General features: G+C 39.9%; 1 protein-coding gene across 4 annotated transcripts in view; it reads right to left on the bottom strand.

Annotated features, from left to right (window-relative positions):
• Positions 1-18,740, bottom strand: part of HECW1 (HECT, C2 and WW domain containing E3 ubiquitin protein ligase 1) — a 218,822-nt gene that overhangs the window by 58,039 nt on the left and 142,043 nt on the right. For all 4 annotated transcript variants that reach the window (XM_075271220.1, XM_075271219.1, XM_075271221.1 and 1 more), the window contains 4 exons: positions 7,381-7,456; positions 4,459-4,628; positions 2,557-2,699; positions 1,235-1,335 (listed from right to left, as the gene is read on the bottom strand). In XM_075271220.1, the coding sequence (XP_075127321.1) occupies positions 1,235-1,335; positions 2,557-2,699; positions 4,459-4,628; positions 7,381-7,456 (490 nt within the window). The remainder of the gene's footprint in view (positions 1-1,234; positions 1,336-2,556; positions 2,700-4,458; positions 4,629-7,380; positions 7,457-18,740) is intronic.

Here is an 18,740-nt window from a genome sequence, read left to right as displayed (position 1 = left end):
ATGTCACTGTATACTTGTACAAATAGATATGACACAGGCCTTTGTTGGACATATATTTTGAGAGTAAACAGTACTCCCAAAAAGTTTTAGGGACACATGGAGAATACTGCAAAGTAAGAATTCTTTTCAAACAGTTAATAGTTTATTTTTATCACTTAACAAAATGCAAAGTGAACGAAGAAAAAAAAAAATCGCATCAATATTTCGTGTGACTATCCTTTGTCTAGTGCATCAGTTCTTCTTGCAGAATGGCAGGGAGGTTGGTCCAAACATCTTAGAGAACCAACTATACATTACTTGCTCAAAACTTTGCTTTTCTTCATGTAGTCCAAGACTGACTGGATGATGTTGAGATCAAGGCTCTGTGGGGGCCATATAATCCCTACCAGGACCCCTCCTCTAAGGGGAGATCACACCAAATGTTGATTTAATTTAGATTTCTTAATTTAACCTTTGTCCACTCATTTTGTATTTTATTAATTAATAAAAATAAACTATTAATACTTATTTTCGTTTTAAGGTAGGAGGAGAGGTGACTCTACCGGAGGGGGCGGGGCGGAGTGAAAGGGGGGCGGAGCGGCGTTAGCAGGCAGAGAACAGACAGGGAGAGGACCTGCTCTCTGTCTGAGCGTGAGGGGAGGCTGCTGGAGCAGCGCTGTGTCCACAGGGCCTCCCCAATCCACCGCTCGCTTCCCGTGCCAGGCTGCCGAGACAGTGACGCTAAACCAGTCCAGGACAGCTTGTCCTGGACTAGCTTAGGTAAGCAAAAATGCCACCCTCCCCCCAGGGCCCTGGGTAGGAGAGAAACTTGATATTGATGCTTCCCTTCTCTTTTATGTAAAGATCTAATCCTTACTTTGATTTAAAAAAAAAAATGTACGAAGAGTACATCTCCCAAAATACAGTATAATATAAAGGGACTGTAAAGTATCTATAATTTTCAGATGATGTCTAGAGTGTTAATAAGTGTTTGGAGAGACAATGCTCACTTTTGTCCTTAGTGTATTTTTTATCACAAAACAAATTCTCTTTCAGATTATCTGAACTCTTGTATTATGCATACCCCCTCCCGCCCTGTACTAGGCATAACACAATTTGCTCAGAATATTCCTTCAAAATCAAACTCTTTAGACAATATATCTTGATTAATCCCAACATTACATATAGTACTTATAAGACCAATAAATACCAATAAATGGGCAAATATGTGCTGAGAGAAGGAAAGGTACTGTACCAGGGTGAATAGAGGACGTTATTTCAAATCGGAACTGTAGCTGTCCACTGACATGATCTGTAGGCAGCCGACGGCCCAGGGTATAGCTGACAACACGATCCCTGGGTATAAAATGTAAAAGGGTCATAGACTGTAATATTAGAGTATTACAGAGTTACATAGAAATGTCAGAGTATATAAACATATTGATTATCCAGATACAGTAATGTCTATGCAAGTGTGGCTATATCCAGAGCTGTAGCTGCAAGTGAATGATGTTAAAAGGTGCTGAGCTGCAATACCAAGCACAGCCACACATATATGGATGTCGCTATGATTGGACAAACATAAAAGTGCCCCGATAGTTCTGCTGAAGAATGGATCAGACTCCTACACATTATACATTGATGACGTATAAGTTATGCCTATAGTAATAAACTAATTGTTATGTTAGCGAAATACACATGAACAATACTTGTATATATATTTAAAGGGGTTTTCTGGGACTAACTCAAATTTAAGAGAGGGTCTGACCTTTAGGGCCCCTGTAGATCAGCTGTATGAAATGGTAGCAGTCCTCTCCTCTCTGAGATATGATTCTGCTTCACAGGCCATGTCACGTCACATTAATCAGTCACCATTCTAGTGAAGGACTGAACTGTGATATCAAGCACAGCCACTATGTAAATGTACTGTGCTGTGCTCAGCAATAGCAAAGACATTGCAGCACTCACCCGAATGCTATAGTCTCTTCACTCAGTTCATCTGTTAGAATATTAGGTGTCAAACCCACACAGATTTTCAACTGATGATCTATTCTTGTATTCACATAGGACATGTGAATGCAAACAACTTTGAAAGATATCTTATTAAAGAAATATATTTTCGTGTCCACTTTTCAGAGTTACTAACTATATATTAGTCAATGAAGAGGGGAGGGGGATATAAAAGACACTCAGATAATTGTTGTTATATTCTGCTACCCTGTGCAATCTAACACTGCTAGGTTTGTAGATAAGAGGCTGTTATTGCCCAGAATGAGACAATAAATCAATTAACTAGCCAGCAGTAGTCTCCTACTCAACCCCTCCTTTCTCCATAGAACTATATATGTAAATGTGGAGAACATATAGTGTAAACAAGCAGTCCGATTGGAGATAAGGAGCAGGAGAACAGTTTAAAAAGTAGTGAAGGAAACAGATCTCCTTATTAAAATATATTGAAAAAGTTTCTTATATCCAAATGAACAATTTATTTATGGAAAGTGTTTTATAACTGCACTTATGCTTATAATACCTAAGACACCCTAATCTAGTAGTGTTAAACTATTAAGCAAAGCTTACCCAATGGCATGTCTTTCCAACAGCCTCTGCACTGGCATAGATAGCTTTCCCAAAAATCGTTTGATGATCGGTCGACTCTTTGCAAACTTATCCTTTACTTCAATTTCTAAGACATCAGTTGGAAGGGAAACAAAGCTGAATAACTGTGAAAAGAAGATATCAGGATTAGAAAGGCTAATGTGTACAGGTATGTTATAGCTTCATTATATTAGAACTTGATGGGGACTGTGCTGCATTACTAGGCCCAGCCGCACATATGTGCCTTTCTGCAATTGTGTTCATATCAGTCACTGGATATCACTCTATAATAAATGGATGTCATTTTTTTACCATCTCCTTGAGTCATTACAATGTACCCACTCACAACAGTGAGGAATATCTTACAGCTAGGAATACCTGGGTATACTAGGTAATAGATGCCGCTTTGGTTGTACTGAAAGTCCCAGCACTTTTTGATGCATTGATAACCACTAAATCAGTATGGCAGATTACAAGCTTTAGGAAATTGCAGATGGGGGATACTAACAAAGCAATGGGTGCAAAACTTCATCATTTAAATATAACCGTTGTCTATTGCAATTACCATCTCTTTGGGCAACAATGTGAAATATTTATTAGATGCTCTTTTAATTACCCTCTAAAAGCATGTAGCCGTGTATGCCAGGGGACCGCGGATAGTGGCACACACCAATTACCATGCACTCGCCGAAAGACTTTAGAAGAAAATGATTGCAAATGATTTCAATGAAATAATTCAAGTTGACATCTGTGTTTGGTAAATCCCCAATTCACTACTAGACACTTGCTAAAATGTGCTATTCTGTGCAGTGTATGCTTTGCTCAGTGACTCCAGATACCGTGTCTACAGCCCCCTAGCTGTTGGCAGCTGCTATTACAATTGTGCAGCAATGACAAGAGGAATGTCACAGCATGAAGACAAAGCATTGGAAGCTGTCGCTACAGTCATCACTGCGGAACTGGACATTGATCCTGCACAACTGCTACCTAATATTTTATATGATTTAAGATTATTTAATAGAATTTCTTTCATTAATGTAATCCAGGCAAAAGAATACAGAAAATCAGAAGTGCCTGCCTTAACCTGACAGGTGCAGGATCTAACAAGAACCTCATAGATTTCTTTAGGAGAGGGTTAAACACCTCCACTATACATAAAGACTAAAGCTAGGTTCACATCTGCATTGGAGTCTCCGTAGGACACCAATATTATGAATATCACATGGTATGTAGGGACCTTTTTTTTAAAAAAAAAATTGAGCCCTAGAAGCTTCAAGCTACATTGTGTTTTCATGACCTACACCACAGGAAAAGGCAACGCGCGGCTCTAATTTACTTGGCCACTGCAGATTTTACAGCGCATTGCTATTGTTTTGTATTATACAACTCAAATATATTTGATTCTTGTTATAAAGAGTATAGAAAATTCTTATATATTTATTTTCATCTGAACACACACAAACATTTAGCAATCACAGAAATAGAGGAGATATCATGTGTAGCACTGCCACCTAGTGTCCAGAGGCAGTATCTAGTTCTACAGTCAAATAAGTACAGTGTGTATCTAAAGGAAGCAAGGCAGACGAGCCAGCACAAAGCAGTAGATCCTGAATGGAGACGTCACAGACGTGGAGCAAGGAATCAAATAGGAGTTTTACTTTACTGTACGTTAATATGATTATTTTACCAAAGGCGTCATCATTGAGCACAATACTGAGCGGCAAGGGAGCTGGATGCCCCCCCAGAGCACCCCAGACCCAACATGTTTTACATCAGTGAAGGTCTGAATTCAGGGCCACCACCGATCTCATCTTCTAGTATAGCTATATGACATGTCAGATGAGTTTTGCAAGATTAACCCTTTCATTGATCCCACTGCCATACCTCTCTTTTCCAGACAGGATTGACCGTGTTGCAGATAATCTTTGATCTTTTCTCTTGGCCATGGTGAGGGAGTGCTGGGAAGATGCTGTGTTTTCCAGGCTGGATGGAGATTTTTAGATATGGATCTGGATTGAAGAACATCCCTTTCTTTAAACCCAGAGCTTGGAAGTCTTAAAATGCAACATATATGACAGTAATGTGTAAGTTACCAACCATAGTATAACAATATACAAAATAAATATCATGAACATTGACATTATGTTAGAATTCTGCATACAGTGATTGAGTCCAGCAATTACATAGTAACACTTGCTAATACTTTGATGAATACGCAACCCCATGGTATATTACATTGAGGATAATAGACCCCTTTACCTACTCAGGGACAGCCTATGCGTACCCTGGGTTACTGACTGGGCAGTATTATTTATGTAATACTTATTTATCTATGGATATTTGTATTCTATATGAATGAACTTTATAGACATATTATATGCCACAAAAGGTGGATGAGCTTATATAGAACACACTACACAGGACACTTAAGGCCAGCCTGTACCTACTGTTCAAATGAACTTTCAGAAACCAAACTCCTATACTTTGCTATGAGGACAGTGGCGTAACTACCGCGGAAGCAGTGGAGGCAGCTGCCACAGGGCCCGGGACATTAGGGGGTGCAGGGGCCACTAAGGGATATAATACTGTGTGCAGGGGCCACTAAGAGATATGATACTGTGTGCAGGGGCCACTAAGGGACATAATACTGTGTGCAGGGGCCACTATGGGGGATAATACTGTGTGCAGGGGCCACTAAGGGATATAATACTGTGTGCATGGGCCACTAAGGGACATAATACTGTGTGCAGGGGCCAGTAAGGGACATAATACTGTATGCAGGGGCCACTAAGGGACATAATACTGTGTGCAGGGGCCACTGAGGGACATAATACTGTATGCAGGGGGCAGTAAGGGACATAATACTGTGTGCAGGGGCCACTGAGGGATATAATACTGTGTGCAGGGGCCAGTAAGGGACATGATACTGTGTGCAGGGGCCACTGAGGGACATAATACTATGTGCAGGGGCCACTAAGGAACATAATACTTTGTGCAGGGGCTGCTGAGGGACATAATACTGTGTGCAGGGGCCAGTAAGGGACATGATACTGTATGCAGGGTCCACTAAAGGGACATAATACTATGTGCAGGGGCCACTAAGGGACATAATAGAATATTATGCAGGAATGCGGAGGAGGGGGTCGGTCGAGGTCTTCGGTGTCGGTTGGGGGCGCCATGTCAAAAGTTCGCCACGGGGCCCCGCCATTCCCAGTTACGCCACTGTATGAGGATTGCGTTTCTATTCGGGATAGATGTGAACCTAAACTGTGCATCTGCTCCTTTTTATCTATCTATCTATCTATCTATCTATCTATCTATCTAGTGCAGTGGGATTTTAAGATGGGCTACTGAGGTAGGTGCGTGTTGAGTATATACTGGAGTATTGCCAGCATATAACCATTGTAAGGCCATTGCCCAGTATTATCCTAGCAGAATATGTATAAGGTGTACACTATAACTTATTGTGACAAGAAATCTCTATCTGCGATATTACTATATTGATTCAATGACTTCTCTTGGATATCTTGTTTACATTTCTGACCATATCGATTGAAACGTTTCCTTTTCAAGGACCTTTCACTTAGTGACAGAAATAGTCCGAATATGACTCAGTGCCCAGTGACGCACACTTTGCGTAAATGAATTGAATACTGCATAGTACGCTTGCATATTTTTGTACACATGGCACACATAAAAATTCGCAGTGTAAACAATGATAGCAATGTTATAAATATACATGGTGAAATATTTAATGGTATACGCATATCTACACTTATCAGAGTCATGGTTTATTGAAAATTAAATACATCTAAGGATACTCCATCAATGACAACATTCAATGAGGAAAGGATAACATAGCTTATTGGTTTTATTTCATAAAAACTTTAGTTTTTAAGAGACAGTATACAGAAAATATTAATAGATCCATTGAGAAACAAAGAAAAAAGGCATACAATTACTACTGCCCAAATACCGTGAAACTAGCCTCTCTGCTGCCGGAGGCGAATTATAGAAAGACGCCCCCTCTCCATAAAAAGACACCCAACACACCTATCTTTGTTTACATATTGAGGTCCCTCTGATTACAATTGTATGACATGCCCCCTCATTTGTAGATCAAAAAATCCTTTTACAGTATTTGTCACCCACATGGTACATGCACCCCTTTTTTTTGGGCCCAATTCAGTATATGGCTACCCTCCTTTTTTTTTTAGCTCCCCCAAAGTATATGACTCACTTTTTTATGACCCCTCTCACTGTATATGATCCCACTATTCTTGGCCCCAAGACAATATAAGCCCCTCGTCTTATGGCCCCCACAGTATATGACCTCCTTTTTTGGCCTGCCCACAGTATATAATTTAATTTTTTATGGCTCCCCCACAGTATATGATCCCTCTTATTTATGGCCACTCTAATAGTTGTTGACCCCTGTTTTTTATGTCCTCCCCTGCCCCCACACAGTATACAGTCTCTTCTTCTGCACAGGTCTCCAAAGTGAGTTGACCAAAGCTGATGTGTTGTTTCACCTAACCATGGACTCAACTCACACTTTGTGTTGGCTCTTTCCCCCAGTATGTACTAATACTCACCTTCTCTTAGATGCACTGAGCTTGGATGATAATGGAGAATAGAGGATTTCATTGCAAGGCAATGCAGTTATCAGATGGATATGTGTGGCCTAGCAATGACCAATTCACATTTTACCCACATTTACAAACACATTCTAGTATAGTTATATCACACAGTGAGCAGATAAGTTGCACAATAAGTATACAATTGAGTGAAATATTGAATATTTACCCGATAAGGTAAAACTGATGAGCCTGCGGCTGCCTTGCGTGTGCGATGTATCTTCATTGTTAATGCTTTTAAATATCTATAAAGAAAAAATGGTGTCAATAGCATATTAGTTTCCATTAGCACTATCCCTGTAGACTCAGTCAATACAGATCGATAGCACTGTGCCATACACTGCCATTAGTAGACTCAAGGCTCGAGTATTCTTAGGCTTCTGTATTTTACTAAGATGCTTATTTCATTCTTATATGTCTACATCCAGATTGAAAAAACATTAGTTGTATTCACACAAGCAGAGAGCTCGGATTAAGATTTAACTATGGTTATGAAATCATATAGCGGATGAAATAACACGGGATCCTGATAGCAAGGTCCTCGGTACATCTTTTTCTTGCTATAGTTGTAATAGTTTTTCTATATATATGTTTTATGTTCTATAACAGTGCTTCTCAACCTTGTCAAGTGAAATACCCCCCATTGGGAAAAAATCTCTTATAAATGACTTCTAACAGTAATATGATGGCCCTCAGAGTGCCACAGTCACTTCTGGTTGACATGGCATTATAATTCCGCTCATCTGATATAACTGCAGCCTCACATGAAGGTGCTTATGTAGGAATGGTGTGACTGGGGATACAATTGCAACTTAATGGACAGATCACACATCACATACTAGGGAAAAGATACATTTTCTCACTAAAGGGAAATGTTTTATGATGCTTAAAAGGGTTGTCCAGGAATTTTCAACTTTATGGCCTATCCTTAGGAAAGGCCATACATATCTAATTGGTGGGGAGGGGGGTAACAGGAAGACCCTACATGGATCAGTTGTACTGGGACAACTTCTTCCAGCCCCGTGCTGTGTATAGTGCCACCTGTCTGCCGCCCACTAATAAGCTCCTAAGGATGGACCATAAATGAACATTCCTGGATAACCCCTTTATTGTAGATGTGGGTGGGTTCATATAGATGGTAGTTACAGTCCTATGAAAAAGTTTGGGCACCCCTATTAATCTTAATCATTTTTAGTTCTAAATATTTTGGTATTTGCAACAGCCATTTCAGTTTGATATATCTAATAACTGATGGACACAGTAATATTTCAGGATTGAAATGAGGTTTATTGTACTAACAGAAAATGTGCAATATGCATTAAACCAAAATTTGACCGGTGCAAAAGTATGGGCACCTCAACAGAAAAGTGACATTAATATTTAGTAGATCCTCCTTTTGCAAAGATAACAGCCTCTAGTCGCTTCCTGTAGCTTTTAATCAGTTCCTGGATCCTGGATAAAGGTATTTTGGACAAACAATTCAAGTTCAGTTAAGTTAGATGGTCGCCGAGCATGGACAGCCCGCTTCAAATCATCCCACAGATGTTCAATGATATTCAGGTCTGGGGACTGGGATGGCCATTCCAGAACATTGTAATTGTTCCTCTGCATGAATGCCTGAGTATTTGGAGCGGTGTTTTGGATCATTGTCTTGCTGAAATATCCATCCCCGGCGTAACTTCAACTTCGTCACTGATTCTTGAACATTATTCTCAAGAATCTGCTGATACTGAGTGGAATCCATGCGACTCTCAACTTTAACAAGATTCCCGATGCCGGCATTGGCCACACAGCCCCAAAGCATGATGGAACCTCCACCAAATTTTACAGTGGGTAGCATGTGTTTTTCTTGGAATGCTGTTTCTTTTTGGACGCCATGCATATCGCCTTTTTTTTATAACCAAACAACTCAATTTTTGTTTCCAAAATGAAGCTGCCTTGTCCAAATGTGCTTTTTCATACCTCAGGCAACTCTATTTGTGGCGTACGTGCAGAAACGGCTTCTTTCTCATCACTCTCCCATACAGCTTCTATTTGTGCAAAGTGCGCTGTATAGTTGACCGATGCACAGTGACACCATCTGCAGCAAGATGATGCTGCAGCTCTTTGGAGGTGGTCTGTGGATTGTCCTTGACTGTTCTCACCATTCTTCTTCTCTGCCTTTCTGATATTTTTCTTGGCCTGCCACTTCTGGGCTTAACAAGAACTGTCCCTGTGGTCTTCCATTTCCTTACTATGTTCCTCACAGTGGAAACTGACAGGTTAAATCTCTGAGACAACGTTTTGTATCCTTACCCTGAACAACTATGTTGAACAATCTTTGTTTTCAGATCATTTGAGAGCGGGCTGTCCATGTTCGGCGACCATCAAACTTAACTGAACTTGAATTGTTTTGTAGAAAGAAATGGTCCAAAATACCTTTATCCAGGATCCAGGAACTGATTAAAAGCTACAGGAAGCGACTAGAGGCTGTTATCTTTGCAAAAGGAGGATGTACTAAATATTAATGTCACTTTTCTGTTGAGGTGCCCATATTTTTGCACCGGTCAAATTTTGGTTTAATGCATATTGCGCATTTTCTGTTAGTACAATAAACCTCATTTCAATCCTGAAATATTACTGTGTCCATCAGTTATTAGATATATCAAACTGAAATGGCTGTTGCAAACACCAAAATATTTAGAACTAAAAATGATTAAGATTAATAGGGGTGCCCAAACTTTTTCATGGGACTGTAATTCCTCCGGTAGGCCCAAGGAACTCTAGTACAAAACTGAAGTAAATCCCAACTATACTTTATACTATAAACTGGATAATAATAGCAAGCTTCTCACTGGCTGCTATAGCTTAGTAGTTTGCATACTGCTATTGTTTTGTGTCTATTGTGTTGTGTGTGGACCTAGCCTATTTCCATAAAGCAATATGCATCAATAGTATAACAGTAGATATAGCACACAGTGCTGACATGACTGTCTTATATCTTAATTTGAGTTGACTGCCATGTTTGCATTTCCTACATTAGCAGGCCTTGAAGGGCATATGTGGAGCAAGTCAGGATAGTGTAAGCATGACACATAAACAGATGTAAAACAAGGTCGTGCAGAACACTAGACATGATTCGGTGGCTATAGATACTATTTTTGTCTTTCAGTAGTTAATCTTATTTCTGGCAAGAATACTGCTGGAGTCTTCCCTACCAGGCACACTGCATGCAAAACAATTGGCATTTTGCTGTGTTGAAAAAATGCAGCCTCCAATCCAGAGGAATAGTACTGTGAAATATTGTGAAGCTGAAGCAGGACTTTGTATATTGTATAAGTAATGTGAACCCACAGTCACTTATTCGCAGAAAGATGAATAACTGGACAAGCACAGATTTATACTGAGCACAAAATTCCAAACTGACATACAGTCTGTAAGGTTCTGTTGTCTGATAGTTATTATGTGAACACATTTGATGCATTTGCAGGCACATCTCCATGTACATATATCAAACGTAGTCATAGTTCATCATTGACTCTCCTACAAGCTGGAATATATTTTTCTGTAACGCGTGGTCTCAGCCTTAAGGCTCATGCACACTGACCCATTCATTTCTATCGTCCCATACATATGACCATGTATTTTCATGGTCCAGTGTATGGGGCCATGAAACATGAGCAAAACACAGAACAGGTCCCATTCTTGTCCGTTTTACGGACCATGCCCACTGGCCCCAATGAATGGGGACACAAGCATGAGTGGTACATGGGTGGCATACAGATGACATCCATGTGCTGTCCGTGCTCAGCTATAATCTGAATGAGTCTGAGACATTTTAATACTTTGGTGGGGTCAGTGCAAATATACAGTAAATATCACATATACAAAAAGCTGAAGAGGTAACACTTTCAGTAACTAGAAGAAACATAATAATTCAGGTCACAGCAATATTAAAAAAGCCAACATAGTACCTGAATACCTGAGATAGTCAGAAATCACAAAAGGGACATTAGCTCCTTTGTAGCCCTACCCTCACAATGAATAGACCACATCCTCAAAATCACATCTGTTGTATTGTATAGATAAATAGCAAACACCACGGTCAGAAAAACTGGCATTTCAGTTATACAGTCTATACAGCTGATAAATATCAGACACTGTATATTAGGTATACAATCTATATAGAAGTCAGATAAAGTCACACAGTATGTCATGCATATACAGTATAAAGATAAGAGCAACAGATAAGACAGAACACCGTCCGTTGGGCGTCCACCTGCATTCAACCCTATGCAAAAAAAACCAAAAACATAACAGAAGCTTTCTTCTTCATGTTTTTTTACTTTTGTGATGAAAGAAAAGGTTGTGCATGCAGATTTTTTTCTTCCATTTAACAAGGGCTAAGGGCTCGTTCACAAGGGGCAAAAGGGGGCGGATTTTGGAGTTGAATCAGAATCCACCCCCTCACAATAGAGATCTATGTAGACCACTAGCTTCCTTTTTTCCGTGAACGGTATGATCCGCTCACGGAAAAAAGAAGAGAGCTGCCCTTTCTTCAGGCGGATTCCGGGACTGATACAGCCGCGGCGTCCGCCTCACGACAGCACCCTCTGGACTAGGCCCATTCATTTGGGCCTACTCCAAAGCAGGAAGCCGCAACTGTCGGAAGCCATGACAGTCGCGGCAGATGCATCTTGGTCTTATTCTGACGCGGCTTCCCGCGTCAAAATCTGGACCAAAATACGACATTCCGTGTGAACTATCCCTAAGTAGTGCCACACCATGAACCGCTGCGCTGATCTAGGATTTTAATGCCACAGGTTACATAGTCAGCAGAACCACTGTATTCAGCATCATGTGTCCACTACTGTGAGCTTGTGGCTGTCTTACTATGGGGTAATGGGGTGCTCTCTGAGAGGAACCTAGAAATACACTGTAGGGGAATCCAGAGCAGATAACCCGCTGCCAAGCACAGAATTTAGAGAGTTAGCCCCCTATGATGTAGGACATGTGCAGAGCATGTTATGGATTGATTGACTACTATATTACTGTGTTTGCTAACAGGTTGTGGCACTATGCATGTTTACACAGAGGGCAGTATCCTCAGGATTGGATGTCAGCACAAATGGAGCAGAAGCAAATGTTGGTACATCTGAGATGGATAGCAAGTGCCCTGTAAATATGATTGTGAAGCTCAAAGGCTTTCATAATTATTCTGACAGCTGCCTAGAATATCCAAAGGCCTCCGTGCCAGACTGACAATTTGTATACTCCGTGCTCATCCAAGATACGCCATGGATGTATCAATATGATTTCAACAAACAGGATTACTTCAATTCCATCACATCTATATAAACACATGAAGAGCTATCTAGGTAACTGCCTGCCAGAAACAGATTCAAGGCATGAAAACATCTACAGTGCACTGGCAACTATGACACGATCCAGGTTAGTCAATGAAATAAAAGGCTGCAGGTATGTGAGTGACTACCAAGGGATTGGTAATTGGCAAGTAAGTAAAGTAAGCTTAAGCCTACAGTCACATGACTGTGGTACAAAACATACGGGAAAAAGGGACATTTTGCATGGGAGTTTTGCACCTGAGGGGCACCAATTTACACAAATCCCTCATAGATTTGACTCTATTGATGAATCCGTGACAATGGATAAAAATGTGATATGACGGGTTTTTTTGATGGTCCGTTAAAACGGTCCATCACAAAATGGTTATGTGAACAGCCCTTATTCACATACGTCAAATTTAATGCCGCTGTGTGCTGGCCGTTAAAAAACATGTGTCACGTACTGTAATGTTCATCTAACTTAAGGGTGAGACTACAAAGTGTTAAAATTAATCATTTCTGTTGGTGGTGGAAAGGCAGTGGAAAAAAGTGTTGTGTTTTACAGTGCCAGGAAAATGAATGTGATTTTGTTTAATCAAAACCACATTTTACAAAAAAAACACCTAAAATTATGTCTATTGCCACTATTTTAATTTGATGTATCTTAGCTAAACCCATAAATCATAAGTAACTAATGTCTCCTCCATGTTCATCTCATGTATCTTCAATTAACCTGGGTGTTCCCTGATCACAATATATAGAACATAAATGTCCATTACACTTTTTACACATAGGTCTTTGTCGGGAGAATGCCCCAACTATTCTCCACGTATGCCGGGAGGTGCCGAATTAAAAGAAGGTGTGGTTAAATATTGAGCTCGGGAGATGCGCAGAGACACAGACACACGGTTCTGTTTCCAAAATGGATCTTGGTTTATTTGCTAGCAAGCAAAGGATTATGAAGGGAAATAATCGCTTTATGACAGCTTAAGCATCACAAAATACATCACATAAGAATATGTATTATAATTGGTCAAAGAATATAATGGGGGCGTTTACAAACGACGAGAATGGGCATCCATGAGTTAACACATGAATATCCGTGTCTGCCATTTTAGCCTTATGAAAATATTAGCACATCTTGCAAAGATGGATGATATGGCCTTGGAAATTTCTGAGAACACTTTTAATAAAATTTAACTTCTTATCACTATGTTTTCCAGATAATGGGAAGCATAGAAACATTCTCAAGATTTTTATAACAAAATGTACTAATAACAACCTCTGCAATAATCAGCATTTTACAGAAATTCTATCTCTACAAAAGGTGAAAACATGGAGTACACAGACCAAGATGGCTAAATGAACCAATGTCTGTCTTATACAGATATTCTGTCCTTCAGTCTTAAAGTCTTGCCTATATGATATCAGCAACAACCTTGCATCACAGCATAAAATAGGTCTACAACTGATAAAATCTCTAACTTTCAAGTTATAGCCAATACCAGGTACCTAGTACTGCACACATATTTACAATATTTCAATGCCAACAACAATAATTGCTTGTGGGTATATTGCTTTACAACCAAGTAGTATGCTGTGATGTGTTATCAAAACGACCCCTAACCCTCAATTGTAGATCTGACAACTTTATATCAGTTTTCCCTTATCACTGAGTGAATCACATTTCCCATGGGGCTATGTGTAAATGAGAAAACAAATTGTTTTTCTTTTTTCTCATTACCACTGTTATTCTCTCTTAGAAGAGTTTGTCTGTCCTGTGCTGTCAAATGTCTTTGGAGTAATTTGATTAGGATAACCCCTATCCTGGAGCCTTGAACCTATCTAACTCCTTCGCCTTTAGCTCACAGTTGTCCTCAGAACTATTGAGAGCTTTAACTTTAAAGGGGTTGCCCACTTTCAGCCCAATATTCAGAGACAAATATTATTGTTTGTATAATAAAAACACAATTTTCCAATATACTTTTCTGTATCAATTCCTTGCAGTCCTCTTTTAAGGAAGCCTTCACACGATATAATGCTGTGCTCATTCTGATCGTAAAAACACGTTCAGAATGAGTGCGTAAAAAGCAGCTCCCATTGACTTGAATGGGAGCCGCCATACGTGCGCTCCCCATTGAAATCAATGGGAGGCTTTTTTCCCTATGCTTTCAATGTATTACGCGCATATCACATTGAAAGCATAGGAAAAAAAGCCTCCCATTGATTTCAATGGGGAGCGCACGTATGCCGGCTCCCATTCAAGTCAATGGGAGCTGCTTTTTACGCGCTCACTCTGAACGTGTTTTTATGATCAGAATGAGCGGAGCGTTACATCGTGTGAAGGCTCCCTTATGCTGCAAAAATATATCTGCCAAAGTAGAGGTCCCCATTGCTTGCTGATGGTATCACTGGTTGTCAAGAAAGAAACAATTATGCTGTAAGACAAATTACATATAAACCTTACATATAAAGTCTACTGTACATATATCTGATTATCCTCAGTCCGTTCTAAGAATTGTCTCACAGCCTGTACCCCAGACTCTTGTGGGGTGTGGCTATAGAGACTCTCAACATAGATTGTAGCTAATGTGAAATATTGTTTGATAATATTGGTATACAATCCACACTGAGCTGTGTGTTAGACACATTAATAATCCCAATTTTTTCTCCCATGTCTATGGTGTGCAGCTTCCTCTTTTGTCTCTGATGCCCTCTGATTTTCCTCTTAAAAGGGTTAACCCACTTTCAGCCATTTGAATATTAATAGTGTCCATGGCTCTGTTTTTCCCCCGAGATCCCATGGAAGAAAACTAGTAAGCAGACTGACTTTAACCACTACATGTGACTGATGTTATTATTTGAGCCTTCTTACTGTCTGTATCCATACATTACTTTGAAGATCAAAATGTGCGTTGGGATTAGCAGATTTTTAGGAGAGGATCCAGGAATTAGGGGGATTAACATTTTAAAAATTATTAGAATGGGGATTATGGGATTAGCAATATCAGAAAGGTGGCGTCCTATTTGTATATGTTCTGTGCTAGAGACATTAGATACATAATCCACAGACTTTATAAAGTCCAATCTAGCATGTTTTACCTCTTGTAGATGAAAAATAAGGTAGTTTTCCAAGCAAAGAAAGGTCTGTTAGTGCTATTAATAAGTGCATCCAAATACCTTTAGCAGTGTATTGAGTCATTTCTGGGTGTCACTGGGAGCTCCTGGAATCGTCTGCATTTGTTTACATCGGCATCTTCTTGTTCTCTGTTTTCCTACAACTCTCATGATTCCTTGGTTTGACTCATTCCCCCTCCCTTTCTCACTCACTCCCTCTCTCACTCTGTTTCCCTAACTAGCCTGCCCACTATGCCCTCATCAGCCATCTATAGACTCCTAGGTCTCACTCACTCTATGACCTCCTCCTTTGACTGTAATATTGTAACAGTCACATAGAGAAAGCTTCAGGACAACAATTACTTCTATGCATTTTGTTGGCATATGGTAAATATATATATACACTCACCGGCCACTTTATTAAGTACACCAATTTCGATGAGCTTGTGCAAATTGTAGCCTCAGTTTCCTGTTCTTAGCTGAAAGGAGTGGCACCCGGTGTGGTCTTCTGCTGCTGTAGCCCATCTGCCTCAAAGTTCGACGTACTGTGCGTTCAGAGATGCTCTTCTGGCTACCTTGGTTGTAACGGGTGGCTATGTGATTGGCTGATTAGAAATTAAGTGTTAACGAGCAGTTGGACAGGTGTACCTAATAAAGTGGCCGGTGAGTGTACACATAAATACATAAACAGTATAATGCTTCATAGTGGTCCCTGTACAGTATAATAAGCTAAACAGTGGCCCCCCACAAAGTATAATGCTCCACAGTGGTCCCCGCACAGTATAATATGTTCCACAGTTGCCCCCCGCACAGTATAATGCTCCACAGTGGAACCTGCACAGCATAATGTTCCACAATGGCCCCACAAAGTATAATATGCTCCACAGTGGTCCCAGCACAGTATACTACAGTGAACTCAACAGTGGACCTCACAAAATATAATATGCTCCACAGTAGCCCCTCGACAGTGTAATGCTTCACTGTGGCCCCACACAGAGTAATGCTCCACACTGGTCCTTGGAAAGTATCATGCTTTACAGTGGCCCCTGCACAGTATAAGATGTTCCACAGTTGCCCCTGCAAAGTATAATGCTCCACAGTGGAACTTGCACAGCATAATGCTCCACAATGGCCCCAGCACAGTATACCACAGTGGGCCTCACACAACATAATTTGCTCCACAGTCGCCCCACACAGAATAATGCTCCACACTGGTCCCTGCAAAGTATCATGTTTTACAGCAGCCCCTGCACAGTATAATATGTTCCACATTGGCCCCTGCACAGTATAATTTTCCACAATGGACCACACACAGTATAATATACTCCCCAGTGGCCCCTGCACAGTATAATATGGAGTGCACATTTGCACACTGCTATATACCATATTATACTGTGCTATATTTGTTTTTTAATTATTCATATACAGTAGCACCAACATAGAGATTTACAGATATTTTGTATTACTCACTGCCCCAAGTAGGGCTCACGATCTATAAAAAAGGGACATTGTTGGCTTATATGTCAGATGTAAACAGGTTGTCCAGTTTCAGCAAATAACTGTTATTGTTTGTTTACTTTAAAGTTACACAATTTTCCAATATACTTTCTGTATCAATTCCCTGTGGTTTTCTAGATCTCTGCTTGTTGTCCTTTGTTTACTTCTGGTGGATAAAATAAGTGGTCATGGTCATGTAATGGACAGTCCATGGTCATGTGATGGACACATCACAAGCCTGCAGGTTTCATTGTAAGAAGGATGCCTGATTGTTTTATTGTAGCTGTAATGAGCTGTTGACCTATGTGTCCCATCACACGATATCAGCTGCCCTCATATCTACTCTCCTGTAGATATGTATCACATGACCATGGACCGTAAATCACATGACTATGGACCGTAAATCACATGACCATGGTCAGAGTTTTATCCTCTAGAAGTAACAGAATGAATGACAGCAAGCAGAGATCTAGAAAACCATGAGGAATTGATACAGAAAGTATATTGGAAAATCGTATATCATTTTATTGTACATTTGTTTGTCAATATTGATCTGAAAGTGGCCAACCCCTTTAAGTTACAAGTCTGAATATATTACTTAAGATGGGAATACCCATTTAACCGAAGAATGATAGCAAGCAGAGACCTAGAAAACCTTGAGGAATTGATATTAAAAGTATATTTGTAAATTATATACATTTTCATTATACAAACAGTAACATTTATTTGAAACTGGACAAACCCTCAACAAAATTTAAAAATCATACAACTATTATTAAATGCATTACTAAAAGCTCCTGGACCCCAAGTCTAAATCTATAATAGGGCCCCCACTTAGCATTTACGGTATATTACTGGTATCTATTTTTGTGGTAGCAGTATATTTGGCCGTCCTCAGACAGACTGCTGCACCCTCTATAGCTACGTCCCTGATTATGAAGTAATGTATCTCATACATCAGTACCTTTTTCCCTATATGTACGCAATAAGATACACAGCTGCAGATACAACTGAACATGTAAATTATATATTTCCCAAAGTGAAGCCAAAAACTGACACAGGATTAGGACAAAATCCTGGAGTATAGACTGACACAGAGCATTATGTACAGAGGCCTGGAACAGCAGATAGGTTCTGCATGCCTGCGGACAATCTGCAATAAATAAACAATGTCCTTGTTTCAAAGTTGTCTTTTATTCATACTGGTCTGGAAAGAATTAGGAGAAGGGCTAAAACGGGGGCCATTAACCACATAAACAGCTCACAGGCTACATAATGCAAAGCCCCTTTTTTGGCTAATTTAGAATCTCCATAGATCTAAGGCTTAAACAAGCAGCAAGTGAGATTTCCCCTTACTTGAAAAACCCTTTGAAAAGGATCAAAAGAACTAAAAAACAACCTTTGAATTTGATCAGGATTGTTAGAATTTCTTCAGCCCTACACCCTATTAATTACACAATGTTTGTACCACTAAATCCGTCCATTTTATTACCAAGAGACTGAAAGACGGCTTACGGTATACATAAATTACTTCCATAAAGCCATGAACATACAAACTGGCGCCAAGTCGGCACAGTCCAATTATTTATCA

Source organism: Leptodactylus fuscus, chromosome 4, assembly GCF_031893055.1.
Source record: "Leptodactylus fuscus isolate aLepFus1 chromosome 4, aLepFus1.hap2, whole genome shotgun sequence".
Classification (NCBI taxonomy): domain Eukaryota; kingdom Metazoa; phylum Chordata; class Amphibia; order Anura; family Leptodactylidae; genus Leptodactylus; species Leptodactylus fuscus.
The sequence above is the reverse complement of the archived record's forward strand: the minus strand, read 5'-3'. Positions and strand labels throughout refer to the sequence as shown.